At 31.4% G+C, this 15,591-nt stretch overlaps 1 protein-coding gene across 2 annotated transcripts; it reads right to left on the reverse strand.

Moving 5' to 3' along the window:
- Positions 1–269: 269 nt before the first annotated feature.
- On the reverse strand, positions 270–3,829 carry LOC145592498 (putative serine/threonine-protein kinase PBL21). 2 transcript variants are annotated; one of them, XM_081648968.1, is made up of 6 exons: positions 3,491–3,829; positions 2,676–2,708; positions 2,410–2,594; positions 1,411–1,600; positions 904–1,295; positions 270–803 (listed from the first exon to the last, which is right to left on the reverse strand). In XM_081648968.1, the coding sequence occupies exons 1-6, from the start codon at positions 3,594–3,596 to the stop codon at positions 474–476; spliced, it is 1,236 nt and encodes a 411-aa protein (XP_081505094.1). In that variant the 5' UTR covers positions 3,597–3,829; the 3' UTR covers positions 270–473. The 2 variants fall into 2 exon arrangements, with proteins under 2 accessions (XP_081505094.1, XP_081505095.1); XM_081648969.1 differs by lacking the exon at positions 2,676–2,708.
- Positions 3,830–15,591: the final 11,762 nt, after the last annotated feature.

Here is a 15,591-nt window from a genome sequence, read left to right on the forward strand (position 1 = left end):
TAATTCAGACCAGCGCATCTTCAGGCGTAGTAACTAGTTACGCATCTCAAAAAAATTTCAAGGCACATATGGTTACGAGCATTACATTGCGGAGGCACATCGCTCCTTTGGGCCATTGTTGTGGTTCTATAAGCTGCATTTTCACGCACAAGCGCTGTAATTGGTTTTACCTAAACTATGAAGTCTGTGGAGCATGAATGGATATGTATATTTACCATTTTCAATCTTTAATAAGGAGGCAAAAAAATTATATCTTGTTGCGATGTTAATCGATTTTTATTGCAAAGCATATATAGATATAGATATTCTTCTTTTCCATCTTTTACATAAAAAATTGCTCCATATCCTCTCCACTTTATGAGTTTCACTTTTCTTGTCCTTGATGTTAAGCAAATTTAGAGATTAGATGAGCAAACAAATACGACGAAAAAGCATTCATCTTATAATAGTTCGATTGATAGTCCTCTCCTCTTTTAACTGTGCGCTTGCTTTGGAGAGTCCTCCTTTGAGGAGAGCTTCTTTGGAGAGTAAGGATTAACCTGCTGTTCCGTTGTCAAAGCACTCGAACGTGTCGGGGTACTTTGGGCGGTTGAAGATGCACTTGAGGGTGATTGGCATTCATTGGCTAAGTAGTCAAGTGCCACCACAATGTCGTTCATACAGGGTCTTAGGTTTGGTTCGTCGTTCAAACACATGGAGGTAATAGCAATCAGGTGACGGGCAGAGCGGGTAGGGAACATCCCCCTCAGCCGAGGATCTACTATGTCAATGTACTTTCGTCGATCTTTCAAATAGGGACGAGACTGCAACCATTTGAAGATGAAAGAAGTTAATTTAATGATCAAAAGACACTTGTTCTTGCGTCACGCAGTGAAAATTAAAATTTCAGCTTTTGAATCTTACCCAAACAACTAGACTCTGATGACCATGCCTTTTCGTAATGTCGAATGCCTTCCTTCCTGTGACAATTTCCAATAAGACTACGCCAAAACTGAAGATGTCAGATTTTAAGGTAAGTTTTCCAGTCATAGCGTATTCCGGAGCACAATATCCGAATGTTCCCATCACCCTTGTTGACACATGAGTATTGTCATCCATAGGACCGAGCTTTGCAAGTCCAAAATCCGAGAGCTTTGGGTTGAACTCGTTATCCAATAAGATGTTGGCTGACTTGAGATCACGATAGATTACAGGTGGCTTTGCAACACAGTGTAGATACTCTAGTCCGCGTGCAGCACCAGCAGCAATCTTTACCCGCGCATTCCAATCCAGGGCATCTTTGTCACTCTCAAGATCTAGGAAAAAATAACAATTAGAAAGCTAAATGACATTACATAATGATCCATGAAACAGCAGTAAGAAACCGAAATTGCTGTCTTGTTTGTGACAGGAAAACAGGCAAATAGTTACCGAAAAGATGGTCAGCCAAGCTGCCCTTGGGCATGTACTCGTAAACCAAGATTCTTTGATCGCCTTCAGCACAATAGCCAATCAGAGTGACCAGGTTTTCATGATGCAGCAAGCTTAACATCAAAACTTCAATGATGAACTCCTGATTGCCTTGAAGGCTGTCCAAATTAAGCCTTTTGGCAGCAATTAACTGTATAAAAAGCAGATTAAAAAAAGTAAAGGGCAGATGAGTTAGTAAGAAAGTTGTTACTATATCAACACATCACATAATCATATTCCATAAAACAGGAGACTAAATCTTTTTATCATAGAAACTTTTCCTGCAGAAAGTCGCAAACAGAGAGACGCCTTAAGCTAGATGTTTAGCTTAGCTTGAGGCTTATATAGCAGCAGTGAGCTAACACTTTCTTTCCTCTGCTTGAGGTTATGACTTGAAAGATATGTTCATCTAAAACTTTGATTTTCAGAATTTGTTCAGCTTATTATTTCCCTTTTCGGATCATAGGAAGGGGTATGTACAAAATAATGTACAATTATTGAAACAGTTTATTTTCATAAAACTTGTTCTTTTTTTTATCATTGCACAATGAATCATATTTGAACTTATAATCTTCCGTAAGCAAATCAACAATAAAAATAACACTAAACGTACGAAAAAGTTGGTTCTGCTAGGTATCAGTTCAGATTCTTCAGAATTTTGCACATATAGCTAAGACTTCATAGCTTTTCCTCATTCTTTTCCTGACATTAACAACTTCAAAGGATCCAAATTGAAAAGAAATCATTTATAATGAAAAGATCGAAATAAGCTAACTTCTTTCTCAGTTTGTAACAATTTCTTTGTAATTCAATATCAGCAGACAGCAGCTACATAAAGACTGGTGTAACAACACATAATCACATCATAAAATTGAGCACATATAAACCTATGAACAAAGGTTGAATTCGAAATGCTTGGAACCTGGTGTAAGAAATTTTAATATGGAAAGGTAATTTTACCTGTCCATTATCCAAACGACCCTTATAAACCTTCCCAAAGCCACCTTCTCCGATTAAATTAGACTCCCTAAAGTTCTTTGTCGCGACTGCAAGGTCTCGGAAACTGAAGCTCTGAGCTGCATTGGCATCTATTGTATCAACCACATTCTGCTTATCACCTAAGGACCCCGTTTTTCTATCATGATCTGCATCAATTTTAAAGTAAGATAACACCAAAAGTTAATTCGAATTTACGAGTCATGACTAAGTTTTTATATAGGTCTCACCTGCATTTTCAAACTGTGAATTTTCCTTCCCATCTGCATCAAAAATGCACTGGTTTGAAAACAACTCTAAAAATGTTTTCAAAATTATTTCCAATCATACACATCCTAACATCTAATTTCACAAGGATTTAGGATATTCTACATTTTTACACTCAAATTTCTGATGGAAAAAACCCTGAAATTTCATAAAATCTTACAACCAAATAAATACTCATTTTTTTTTTCCTTTCAAAATGCCACGTACAATGTTTTGTGTTATAATTTGTAAATAAATTAGATAAAAAAAAAAGCGCCCTTACACAAACTTATCACTCATGTTATAACAATTTCTTTCATAAATTAGTTAATACTTAATGTTATATTAATTATACGTATGATGGCATAACACATTGAGGTATCGTTTGGTTGCTATCGGAATTTACTCCCATAGGAATTTTATTTCATTCTACATATTGAGGTGTTGTTTGGTTGCAATAGGAATTAACAATGTTTTGTGTTATAATTTGTATTTCTTAGAGTCCAAGGAAAGTCACCCCCCTTCCCAAGGGAGTTCGACCTAGTGACCCAAATTGACACCTCAACCTAGGAACCCCCACATTGGGACGACTGGGTACCGCGACCCACACACCCGGGTTCGAGTATCATAACCAACTCCCCTAGAACCCCTACGTCTCCCAAGATAAAAGTGCATGTATTTTCTTGATAAAAACAAATTCTATTATTTTTTTTCTTATTATTAGACAATCAAATTATAAATTAATAATTCGTAATTACAACAAACATAAAATAAATAAAAAAGGGAGAAGAAGAGAAACCTGGAGTGTAAGAATAAGAGGGAGAATCAGGATTAAAGAGCCTCTCATCTTCAAAAGGAAACCTCTTTTTGGGTATATTTATGCATGAAAAACAACTCATAATCATCAATTACAAGCCCAGAATTATTTGATTAATTAATATCTAAATTAATTAATTAAGAAGATGTAAATATTAATTTGTAAAGATGGAATTTTCCCCTTCAAGGGGAAGGGGAAGAAAAGAAAAATCAAATCCCCAGAATTCAAGAAGAAAAAAAAATTGATATATTTTCTTTTGCTCCCAAAAAAAATCAAAAAGAATGAACACTATTTCTGGGTATATTATTTTGAGAGGTAGACCATAAAATTTGGAATCTCAAAACAGGAAAATGAAAAATAAGAGTTTAAGAATATAAGAACAATTATTTAAGATGCTTTTTTTTTTTTCTTTTTCTTTTGCCAAAAAAAAAAATGCTTCTTTTTTTTTTCAATATTTTTTATTTAATTGAAACAAAGATTGTAAAGTTGGTAGAAGTATTTAAATTAGGAAAACAATCATGATTATGATTATGAATTTTGATTTGGAATCTACCAAACAATTTAAGGAAAGATTAATTATTTAATCAAAGATTACTACGCGGATAAAGAGTGTATTTTTTTTTAATTTTTTTTTCCTAATTTTGAAGTCATGTTTCTTTAATTCCTCTTTTTACTCGCCACCTATGCCTTTAGCTAGCTCATGGGTGAGGAAATTTGAGTTGTCTTAGCTCAATATTCAAATGTTTTTTCTATCGTCTCTCTTTTGAGTTGGACCAAAAACAAACGAATTTAGGTTCAAATTATTTCGAACCATTTTATTAGAGGTAATAATGTGTTAAGACTACGGACGTAGCTTAATTATCCTTGTATATGCTTTCTTCGTTCTTTTATTGTTACACTATAGACTTTTGATATAAATATAAACTAAAGAATAAGTGTTAAAAATATACTCCTAAAATAGACATAATTATGTTATTTGTTTCCTAAAATAAATATGGTGTTTAAAAAAAAATACATATTTGGAAAATAAAAATATTTTTTTTAGAAAATAAAATTTTCATAAATATTACTACACCATATTTATTTTTGGAAACACCATATTTATTTTACAAAACAAATAACTCTCTTCACACTGTAAATACCTAGTACTCCAATATGTATGATGTTTACAGTGTGAACATAGTTATTTATTTCCTAAAATAAATATGGTGTTTCCAAAAATCAAATATGGTGTAATATTTATGAATTTTTTTTTTTTTCAAAAAAAGAAAGAAAAAATGAGCAATATTTGTGAAATCTTCCTTAAAATAATTAAAAAAAAATTACGAGTATAAATAATCGTTTTATATAAATTATATCATAATTAAGTTGCATAACTGTATAGTTGTATGTGTCTTATTTAAATTTAACGTCGGTATCTACAGCTAGGAATTATGCCAAAATACTGATGAAGATTCCAATACGTGGGATCCAACACCAACCACTACTTACAAGTCAACTGTAAAAAATAATTACGAAGAATTAGTAGCATATATAAATGACTATATATATATATTTACGAAGAATTAGTAGCATATATAAATGACTATATAGTACGGACTACGGAGGAGTAGCACTTAATGTAATTAATCAAGCAGAAGACGCGATGTATCATTTAGGTTAAATCAATTATTATGAGAGAATCGTTACATAGTCTATATTAATCATAATTAGCATCAACCCAATATAAATTGATCAAATTATACTCCGTATATAAAGATGGTTTTAATATACCATTATACGAATACATGTTTAGCATACAAATTAAATTGAGATAACACAAAAGCCGGCATTGGAGATCGAAGAGCCATATTTATTGGGATATATTTTAGAAGATGTGATAATTTTTTATTTAGTCATAATATTACCTCTGATACAATGATTTGCTTTGTAATTAGTCCATCTTTCTCACATTAGTTACATTTGTTTTTTAAAGCCAGTTAAATCAATTAGCTAGTTTGTGCAACTTGTAGAGCCTCTAACTTGTACTCATTTATAACTTAAGAACTTTGACCTATTACTCATTTATAACTTGTGCTCAATTTTTTTAAAAGAGCTTTGAGGTAACAATGGCGTGTAAACACGAATTTTACGAGGGTTTTACTGTTGAATGACTTTATAATAGTCATTTTTGCCCTCTCTACCGTGTTAAATTACCTACACACACAAGTTAGTTGTTGACGATGCAAAATTTTACAAAATTAAACACAGCTTACGTAAAAAAAGACTATGAGGTTGATCTCAAATATTATTACTCAAGTGTTAATGTGTTATTACTAAAGTCTAGAACTTTTCTTTTTAATTAGTTTGTAGTTTTTAGGGAAGAAAATTAAATATTTGTCTTAATAAATTTTGTCTTAATTTTAGAGCTTTTGCACTTTTTAATTTGCCTTCTGTTCTTTGGAGAATTTTACATTTGTAGGAAATTCTCAAGTATCCTAGTATGTCTCTTCACAAAATTTTATCTTAATTCGAGTACATCTAAACTTTAGGGGATTAGTTAAGTGGATTGTAATAAGCCATCAAATAAAAAAAAAAAACAAAAAAAAAAAAAAAGAACACTGGATTGTTAATAATAATTAATTTGCACATCGATCGTTTTTTTTTTCCTTTTTTTTTTTTTTTTTTTTTTTTTTTTTTTTTTTTGAAAAAATCGATATTTGTTTGTTAATTGTGTACAGTATATAATTGTCTTCCCATTATTGGTCTAAATACATGAATATCTATCTTCTCGTCAACCAAAAAAAAAAAAAAACGTGAATATCTTGATCAGCATTGCCATGTCTCCGAAACGGAGTATGTATTTTGCTTAAAGAGGGGAGGGGATTTATATATATATATATATATATAGATATAGGGTAAACATGAGTGTCAAATTACTTATTACGGAGTATATATTTACACAGCTTAAGTTTCCATAATTAAGGTAATATTAATTTATCCTTTCGGCTATTTGAAAAAACATAAATAAGTATCCTAATTTTCACATCCTCTATTTTGACATTTGACAAATACCTTAATATTTACATCTTATTAACCGACATTGTTTTATTATAAATATTGTCAAAGAAATATCAGTAGAGGGTAATAGCCTAATAGGATTTATAGTTAAGGATAATATATAATAGATTACATTTTTACTCTTATAAAAAGAGATTTTTTATCATTGTAAATTTTATCAATGTCCCTATTTTTTTTTTCCAAAACAAGTATTACGCTAACCTTAGTACCTTACCCTATTCTTATTTCTCTATAGCATCTTCTCCTCTCCAAAACCAAATGTAAATTGCTATTCTACGAAGCTTTTCAATCAATTTTTTTTTTTTTTAAAATAAAAAATCTCAAAATTTTTTTACCGATCTTTCCTAGCCATAATAATGACGACATTTAGGTGTCCACGAATTCGTTGCTCTCACCAACAATTTCGTGATGCCGTCAAGATTGGATGCAAATTGAAGCTCCTAGAGTTTGAAAGATTGGTTACTTATCAAGTCGACGACGTCGGACCACTCTCCGTCGTACCAATCACATCATACCGTCCCACCGGCAATAGCACCTTATTGGATCCCTTTAACCCCTTTTGTGCTCGTTGCCACTCTGATAATGTCAACTTAATTAAATCTTTACGTCACACTGATGAATGCTGTAATAATTATTTGCAAGATATTAAAGATTATGTTGGTAATAAATTAAGTCTCTCCAAAGAATTTGATTATAATCAGGATTATCGGTATGTATGGGATATACTTGCCTATACTGATCGTTTTTGCGAAGATGATGAGGAATTAAGGGCGTGGGTGGAGTTAGAGTCGTTCGAGGATGAGGAGGTGAAGCCTACCTCGGCAAGCAAGGTGTCAATTGAGGCTTTAACAAGGTCGAGCATCAAGAATTGCGAGAGTACTAATTGTACTATATGTCTTGAACAACTTTATGATAACAAGAAAGAGGGAGCGTTGAAGGTCACAATGTCGTGTGAACACGAATTTCACGAGGGTTGTATTGTTGAGTGGCTTCACACTAGTCATTTTTGCCCTCTCTGCCGGTTTAAATTACCTACGCACGCAAGTTAGTTGTTGACGATGCAAAATTTTAAAAAATTAAACATAACTTATGTAAAAAAGATTACGAGGTTGATCTCAAATATTATTACTCAAGTGTTAATGTGTTATTACTAAAGTCTAGAACTTTTCTTTTTAATTAGTTCGTAGTTTGTAGGGGAGAAAATTAAATATTTGTCTTAAGAACTTTTGTCTTAATTTTAGAGCTTTTGCACTTTTTAATTTGTCTTCTGTTCTTTGGAGAATTTTACATTTGTAGGGAATTCTTAAGTATCCTAGTATATATGTCCTTTACAAAATTTTATTTTAATTCGAGTAAATCTAAAATTTAGGGGATTAGTTAAGTGGATTGTAATAAGCCATCAAACAAAAAAAAAAAAAAAAAAAAAAAAGAACACTGGATTGTTAATAATAATTAATTAAATTTGCATATCGATCGTTTTTTTTTTCTTTGTTTGAAAAAATCGATCTTTTTTTGTTAATTGTGTATATAATTGTCTTCCCATTATTGTTCTAAATACATGAATATCTATCTTCTCGTCAAAAAAAAAAAAAAAAAAAAAAAAATGAATATCTTGATCAGCATTGCCATGTCTCCAAAAATACGTAGGATTAACGAAAGCTTTGAACAATATAGATTCAATTTTCAGAAATTAAATTTAGATTTAATTTTTAATATCTTCCCGCTATTGGTCAATTAGGAATTAACAAAAATACTTAATATTTGAACTTGGTTTTTAAGTCTAAAAAGAATTTGACAGCTACTCGTACAAGAACTTTCCTTCTATCATCAATATTTACCGCCCCACTTACGCTCCCCACTTTCCTTCTATTAGCCGCCGTTCACAAAGAGTTGAGTTGAAATTTATATTTGATCGATCTTCCCCACTTTTATAATAATAATAATAATAATAATAATAATGTGTAGATCTCAGTTTCCTCATTTTCCTTGTTCCCACCAACAAACTAGAAGCTTGCTTCCATCATCTCATCTTCGTCATCGTGTCAAGATTGAACGTAAATTTCAACTTCAAGAGTATGAAAGATTGGTTACTTATCATGTCGACGACATCGGTCAACTCTCCGTCGTACCAATCACACCATACCGACTTTCCGACAATACTACAACTACGGAACCCTTTAACCCTTTTTGTAGTCATTGCGAATCCGATAACATCAACTTAATGAAGTCTTTGGGCCACTGTGATGGATGTTCCAATGCTTATTTGAAAAGAGTAACAAATGATGTTTGTAACAAGTTAAGTCTCTTTAAACAATTAGACCATGCTCGGGATCATCAGTGTGTATGGAGCGTACCTTGTTATATTGATCGTGTTTGCGATAATGCTGATGAGGTGTTGAGGGCGTGGGCCGAGAGGGAGTCTTTTGAGGAGGCGGATGTCAAGCCTACTCCGGCAAGCAAGGGGTCAATCAAGGCTTTAAGGAGGTCGATTATCAAGAAGTGCGAGTGTCGTACTAATTGTGCTATATGTCTTGAACAACTTTATGATAACAAGAAAGAGGGAGCTTTGAAGGTAACAATGCCCTGTAAACACGAATTTCACGAGGGTTGTATTGTTGAATGGCTTCATACTAGTCATCTTTTCCCTCTTTGTCGGTTTGAATTACCTACGCAAGTTTGTTGTTGACGATGCAAAAATTTTGAATTAAACACAGCTTATGTAAATAAGATTGCAAGGCTGAGCTAAAAAAGTAGTCATGTATATGTGTTAATGTGTTATTACTTATAAAAGTCTAGAACTTTTCTTTCAATTAGTTCGTTGTTTTTAGTGGAGAAAATTAAACATTGTCATAATGACTTTTTGTCTTGATTTAAGAGGTTGTGCACTTTTTTTTAATTTGCCTCTAGTTATTTTGAGAATTTTGCATTTGCAGGCAATTCTGGATTATCTTAGTATGCCCTTTATAAAATTTGTTGATCATAATTCGATTAAATCTCAAATTCAGGGGATTAATTTTGTGGAGTGTAATAAGTTTTTATTAAAAAAAAAAAAAAAAAAACAACCCAGTGTATTGATTTTTTTTTTTTTTTTTTTTTTTTTTATTTATTTGGTGAAGCCGAGGGCAAGCCCCATAAAAGAAGAACAAACTATAAACTAGGAAGAAAAACAACTGAAAACAAAAGAAAACAAAACAACTAACAAGTTACCAAACTCAACCCTAAGTCAGATAGTCTTCGGAATCATCCTAGGAATAGCCATGTCCCGAAGGTCCTAATAAAATGGCACCAAAATCCAACGGGATCGCCTCAAAAAGTACCATTTTTTGCTCCAAGGTCACCTATAGTTAGCGAGCCAATCCGCTACTCTATTAGCTTTCCTGTAACAATGACCGACGGTGATAATCCACCCCTCTCTGTCGATTAGAGCTTTACACTTTCGGAGGATATGAGTAAATGGAGAATAGGAGGGAGTTGACTCCAACAACAAGCGAACTACCACTTCCGAGTCCACTTGAAATCAGCTCGAAAACTCTGGTTTGAGTTATTAATTCCCAGGCCGCGCCATACTACCTTTGGTGTAGGACAAGCCCTCAATATATGCTCCATATTTTCTTCCACATAGCCACACATCAAGCAACGAGGATCATGAGACGCAAAAAACGATTCGCATTGGACATTAATTTATCTTGTACTGCCAACCAAAAAAAGAATCGAATTCTTTGAGGTGCCCCAAGCTTCCAAATACGCTGCCAATCCACTTCATTGCTTCTAGCCCAATCCGAGGGATTTCTCAAAATATTCATGGCCGATTTCATTGTCAATCCCCCTGAGGGAGACCCTTTAATTTCCAGAAAATCGTGTCGATTGCTTCATCAAATTTTACTTCTCTTATCTAATATCCTTGGGCGCTTGTTAGCTTTTGTCTTTTATAAACTATTTATGTAAAATAATATAGTAAATATGTTTGATATGATTTGTTTAGTTTTTTAGTCCATCTTTCTCGCATTAGTCATATGCTTATATCAATTAGCTAGTTCACGCAACTTATACTCATTAATAAACAATGAACTGAAATTTGCAATTTTATAATATTAAAATCTACCCTTTTCTTTGTCAAAAGGGATAGATTATTACAATCCACTTACTCCGTTAAATTAAGGAATTACTCTCTCATCTAAGATTAAGGTTTTGAAAGGATAAATCTAGATCAATATCAAGATCGAAATTGACTGAATGACTAGAATAATTAAACAGCAAAATAACTAAATAAAACCAAAATTCACTCCTATACTACTATTTTTATAATCCTAACGAATATTCCATATTACAAACAACATATATATTAGACTAAGACAATTAGACAAAGTAAGATTAATATAAACAAGGAAATAAACTAACATGAACAACTACTTTTGAGATTGAATTTGAGATCAATCTCATAACATAAGTTGTGTTTGATTCTTAACATGTTGAATTATTATCAATCTTGCTTGCCGGAGTAGGCCGCTTGACCTTCTCCTCGAACGACTCCCTCTCCACCCACGCCCTTAACACTTCCGTATTATCGTAAACACGATCAGTATAAGCTGGTATATCCCACCAATGTTCTTGACTATAATCCAATTCTTTATAAGAGAGAAGACTACTTAACTTATTACAAACATAATCTTTTACTTCTTCTCACAATTTTTTGGGACTTCCATCACAATGACCAAAAGACTTTATTAAGTGAACAATATTAGAGTGGCAATATGCACAATAAGGGCTAAAGGAATCTGTTGCGGTGCTGTTAGAGTGACGGTATGTCGTGATTGGTATGAGGGAGAGTTGGTCAATGTCGTCAACACGATAAGTAACCGATCGTTCAAACTATTGGAAGTTCAATTTACATTCAATTTTGACACGATAATGATGATAGGATGATGGGAGCGAGCTTTTTTTTTTTGTTGGTAGGAACAAGGAAATTATTGAAGTAACTGAAATTTAGACATTAGTACGGAGTATTATATTTGTTATAACGAAAACTAAAAGACCGCTCAACAAAATCAAGTTTTATTTTATTTGATTGAAAATTTTGAAACGGAGTATGTATTTTGCTTAAAGAGGGGAGGGGATTTATATATATATATATAGATAGGGGTAAACATGAGTGTCAATTCAAATTACTGATTACATATTTACATAGCTTAAGTTTCCATAATTAAGGTAATATTATCTTTAAAAAAAAAGGTAATATTAATTTATCCTTTCCGCTATTTGGAAAAACATAAATAAGTATCCTAACTTCCACATCCTCTATTTTGACAAATGCTTTAAGATTTACATCTTAACCGACATTGTTTTATTATAAATATTGTCAAAGAAATATCAATAGGGTAATAGGATTTATAATTAAGGATTACTTAATATATACTTAGATTGCATTTTATTCTTTTAAAAATAGAAATTTTATTAATAAGTCTTGTGTACAACGGGCTAGTTTTATTGTAAAACGGTCCATTTGAGCGTAATTTTAACTATTTTTATGGTAACTTTAACCACTTAAAGGTAACTTTTAATTTGTCGTTGGTTTGAATTTTATTTTAATGTGTAATATCTTATAGATACGTGATTACATACTATAAAGACTAATATGATTAATCTAATACATTTTAAGTTTTTTGTAAGTTAAAATTTATTAATAGAAACATAATTACTTTTGCAATATAAAGAGTAACTTTAAGTACTCTTAATATATGACTTTAACCCGTTTTACAATAAATTAACGTACACTCGCCTTATTGGAGAATTTTATCAATGTAAATTTTCTATTGATTCATGTTACTTATCCTATGTTTTTTATTTTGAACTTGTTTATATAGTAATAATATTTTTTTTTCTTTTCTTTTTTGAGTAAGAGGATCAAAGATTTGCCTTAAAAGCCCTTTATCCCTATTTTTTTTGTCCAAAACAAGTAAAGGTGTCAAACTTCAAAAACTTGACCATAAAATTTCATTAAACAATAAGAGTTTATATTGTCATATGGAGTCTTGTTACATTCGTCTCATTGTATATTTTATCAATATCAAGTTTTATAATTTTTACGCGTATGAAAATAGAATTATATACACTTTAAGACGTGTTTTAAAAATTGTGAAAAATAAAATAGGACAAAAAAAAGGAACATTGAGAGTACTTATTTGGCCTGTTATAAACAAAAATATAGGTAAAGTTTATTAATTTATTTTTTAAAAAAAACTAATATGAACAACTTTTGAGATCACTCTCATACTCGTAACAATAGCTGATCATGTTTATTTGTACTCCGTACTAACTACTCAATAAAAAGTTAAATATAATAGTCCACATCGGTATAATAATGACCACAAAATTTACTATATTACTTCAAAATTATTTTACCTATTCAAAAAATTATTATTACAGTATAACATAGTATTTTAATTAAAATTAAAAACAATCAATTTATTTATATTTTTAAATATCTCATAATTAAGGATAAATCAACTAAAACAATCTTAATTATTTTTAGGGCTTTTTGTTATTAAATGCCATTTTTTGTGAGAAACTACCTATTAAAAAAATGTTATAAGAAACTTCCTATTAAAATGAAAATGTTATAAAATACTACCCTTTCACCGGACTTTTACCATTGACTAGTTTTTTCGGTGTTGACCACCCACTTGCCAATCATGTAAATTCTTAAAGTCTTTATTTTTCCATGCCTCACCAACAATAATGCCACCTATCATGTGACCAGCCGAGCATGGTCAACGCTGGAGAAATTAGTCAAAGATGAAAATCTGACGAATAATAGCTTTTCTACAACATTATTTGCTTTAATAGGTAGTTTCTTACAACATTTTATTTTAATAGGTAGTTTTTTACAACTTTTTTATTAGGTAGTTTCTCACAAAAAAAAATGCTTTTAAAAGGTAGTTTCTGACAAAAAGTCCTTATTTTTACAACATTTATAAATGGAAGGTTACGGCTAACTTACCCTATTCCTATTTCTCTATATAAGTAAGCTTCCTCTCCTCTCTAAAGCCAAATGTAAATTGCTTTTAAAAGAATCTTTTTAATCAATTTTTTTCTTTTTTTTTAAGAAAAAAAATCTCAAATTTTGTTACCGATCTTTTCCAGCCATGATAATGACGACATTTAGGTGTCCACGAATTCGTTGTTCCCACCAACAATTTCGTGATGCTGTCAAGATTGAATGCAAATTGAAGCTCCTAGAGTTTGAAAGATTGGTTACTTATCAAGTCGATGACGTCGGCCAACTCTCCGTCGTACCAGTCACATCATACCGTCCCACCGGCAATAGCACCGTATTGGATCCCTTTAATCCCTTTTGTGCTCGTTGCCACTTTGATAATGTCAATTTTATTAAGTCTTTGCGTCACACTAGCGAATGCTGTAATAAATATTTGCAAGATATTAAATATTATGTTGGTAATAAATTAAGTCTCTCCAAAGAATTTGATTATAATCGGGATTATCGGTATGTATGGGATATACCTGCCTATACTGATCGTGTTTACGAAGATGATGAGGAATTAAGGGCGTGGGTGGAGTTAGAGTCATTCGAGGATGAGGAGGTGAAGCCTACTCCGGCAAGCAAAGTGTCAATCGAGGCTTTAACAAGGTCGAGCATCAAGAATTGCGAGAGTACTAATTGTACTATATGTCTTGAACAACTTTATGATAACAAGAAAGAGGGAGCGTTGAAGGTCACAATGCCGTGTGAACACGAATTTCACGAGGGTTGTATTGTTGAGTGGCTTCACACTAGTCATTTTTGCCCTCTTTGCCGTTTTGAATTACCAACGCAAGTTAGTTGTTGACAATGCAAAAAAAAAAAAAAAAAAAAAAAAAAAAAAAAAAAAAAGAAAAAAAACACTCTTGTGTTAATGTATTATTAGTCTTTAAAAAAAGTCTATAAATTATCTTTTTTAATAAGTTAGTTGTTTTTAAGGGAGAAAATTAAATGTTTGTCATGATTTTTCTCAAAAAGATTGAATGATAATTAAAATTTGTTATTATATTATTTATGTATATGAAATGACGAGATTGATCTCGCTCAAAAGTTTGTGATATGTTAGTGTTGTACTAAGAACATTTCTTTTTAATCAGTTATTTTAATTTTAATTAATTAACTATTTTCATATTGACTTGCATGTCTTGTTATTTTAAATACTTCGTGTTTGACAATTTATTCTTCCGGGTATATATTCTGTATTAATTTCTATGCAACTCTTGATTTTGGTCTATCCTTTACAAAATTTGGTCTTAACTCGAGGAAATCCGGATTGTAACAATATGAATAGGCAAACATTTGGCAATTTGTATGTATACAAATCATGTGTTTTATTTTTTATTTTTATTTAATGCTTATATACTACCTTCGTTAATTATTATGTCAAACTTTGGATATTATTTATGATATATAAAACAATTACACGTTGTACATAAATAATAAAGGTAGTAAATACTTAGTACTCTGTATAATCTTATTCAAGTTTGGCTCTTAAAGGAGTGTAATTAAGTTGCACAAACTAGCCATCTAGCTAATCTATAATATTATTATAACTTAAAGGGACAACCTGAAATCGTCATATGTCACCTTTCCTTCAAAATGACTAGGCGCCACATGTGTATTATGTGTCATCTCATGTGTCCCATCTTTTCCTCAATATGAAATGGTCCCACCGCCTTATTTCCATTTAATTATTTTGCTCGATTTATTCTTAATAATAATCATCATATCAATCTTCAATTGGATGTTTGGAGCAGAAATTAGTGCCTAAGTTAATTTGGTAACTGATAGGCTTATTCCAATTTTCCACTAATTTAATAGTTTTATTGTTTAAATTTATTTTCATTTAATTGTTATGTTTGTTATACTCTTCATAATAATTATCAAACTTTAATTGGTAACTGTAAGGAATATTTCAAGCATTCCACACTTGAGCCCCATTGTGATCATACACTTAAGCATGGTGGCGTTCAAAGGGAAGGAAGCT

Source organism: Chenopodium album, chromosome 18 (genome assembly GCF_948465745.1).
Source record: "Chenopodium album chromosome 18, dcCheAlbu1.1, whole genome shotgun sequence".
In the NCBI taxonomy this organism is placed as follows: domain Eukaryota; kingdom Viridiplantae; phylum Streptophyta; class Magnoliopsida; order Caryophyllales; family Amaranthaceae; genus Chenopodium; species Chenopodium album.

Excerpts from the sequence above, each read along its gene's own strand:
- LOC145592498 (XM_081648968.1), bottom strand. The coding sequence starts at position 3,596 with ATGATTATGAGTTGTTTTTCATGCATAAATATACCCAAAAAGAGGTTT. Across the intron at positions 2,709-3,490 it reads CTCTTATTCTTACACTCCAG|ATGGGAAGGAAAATTCACAG; the intron begins GTTTCTCTTCTT and ends TTTTTGATGCAG. Across the intron at positions 1,296-1,410 it reads CTTGGCTGACCATCTTTTCG|ATCTTGAGAGTGACAAAGAT; the intron begins GTAACTATTTGC and ends ATTTTTTCCTAG.